Source organism: Myotis brandtii, unplaced genomic scaffold (genome assembly GCF_000412655.1).
Source record: "Myotis brandtii unplaced genomic scaffold, ASM41265v1 scaffold187, whole genome shotgun sequence".
Taxonomy (NCBI): Eukaryota; Metazoa; Chordata; class Mammalia; order Chiroptera; family Vespertilionidae; genus Myotis; species Myotis brandtii.
The window spans coordinates 697,477-698,144 of NW_005356944.1; the positions used below are offsets into that span (position 1 = coordinate 697,477).

The window sequence follows — 668 nt, forward strand, 5'->3', positions numbered from 1 at the left end:
CCTGCACCTCCGTCAGGGGAACGGCCCAGGCTGGTGGCTCAGGCAGCTGAGTGCGGAGAGAAGAGAGGAATAAGGAGGATTCATAACGAAGGCGCTGCAGGAGCTGAAGAGCCCGTAGGATGAGGAGTCGGAATTCAGCACCAGAGAGCACACCCACCCTAGTTTGGAGGGACCAGGAGGAGGGCGGGGCATTCTCAGAGCCCGGGAGCCAGGGCCACCCAGCAAAGACGGAGACCAGCGAGGCCTCCGAGGGGGGTCTGGAGGGGACAGGGCACCCAGGGCACCCAGGGCAAGGGAGGGGGGAACCCCCTGCTTCTCCCCTGGCCCCGCCTCCCGCCTCTCACCAGCGCCTCCCATTGGCCAGACCTCATGAGGCGCAGCGCTGGCAGGGACCCTGGGAAACGCAGTCCGCAGAGGCCGCCCTCTGCCCTTCCCAGCCCACAGGAGGGCGGAAGTGGGTCCGAGAACAAACCAGCAATGGCAGGGCCCCCTCCTCAGCCTGACTCCACCTGTCCCGCCCCAGGTTCGCCTTCGGCTTCACCTTCTTTGGCCTGGCCCTGGACCTGCAGGCCCTGGACAGCAACATCTTCCTGCTCCAGGTCCTCATCGGGGCTGTGGACATGGCGGCCAAGCTCGGCACCCTGCTGCTGCTGAGCTGCCTGGGCCCC

At 66.9% G+C, this 668-nt stretch overlaps 1 protein-coding gene across 1 annotated transcript in view; it reads left to right on the plus strand.

Moving 5' to 3' along the window:
- The window catches only part of SLC22A12 (solute carrier family 22 (organic anion/urate transporter), member 12), a 5,766-nt gene that overhangs the window by 2,921 nt on the left and 2,177 nt on the right, over nucleotides 1-668 (plus strand). The window contains exon 6 of the mRNA XM_014538203.1: nucleotides 510-663. Within this exon, the coding sequence (XP_014393689.1) occupies nucleotides 510-663 (154 nt within the window). The remainder of the gene's footprint in view (nucleotides 1-509; nucleotides 664-668) is intronic.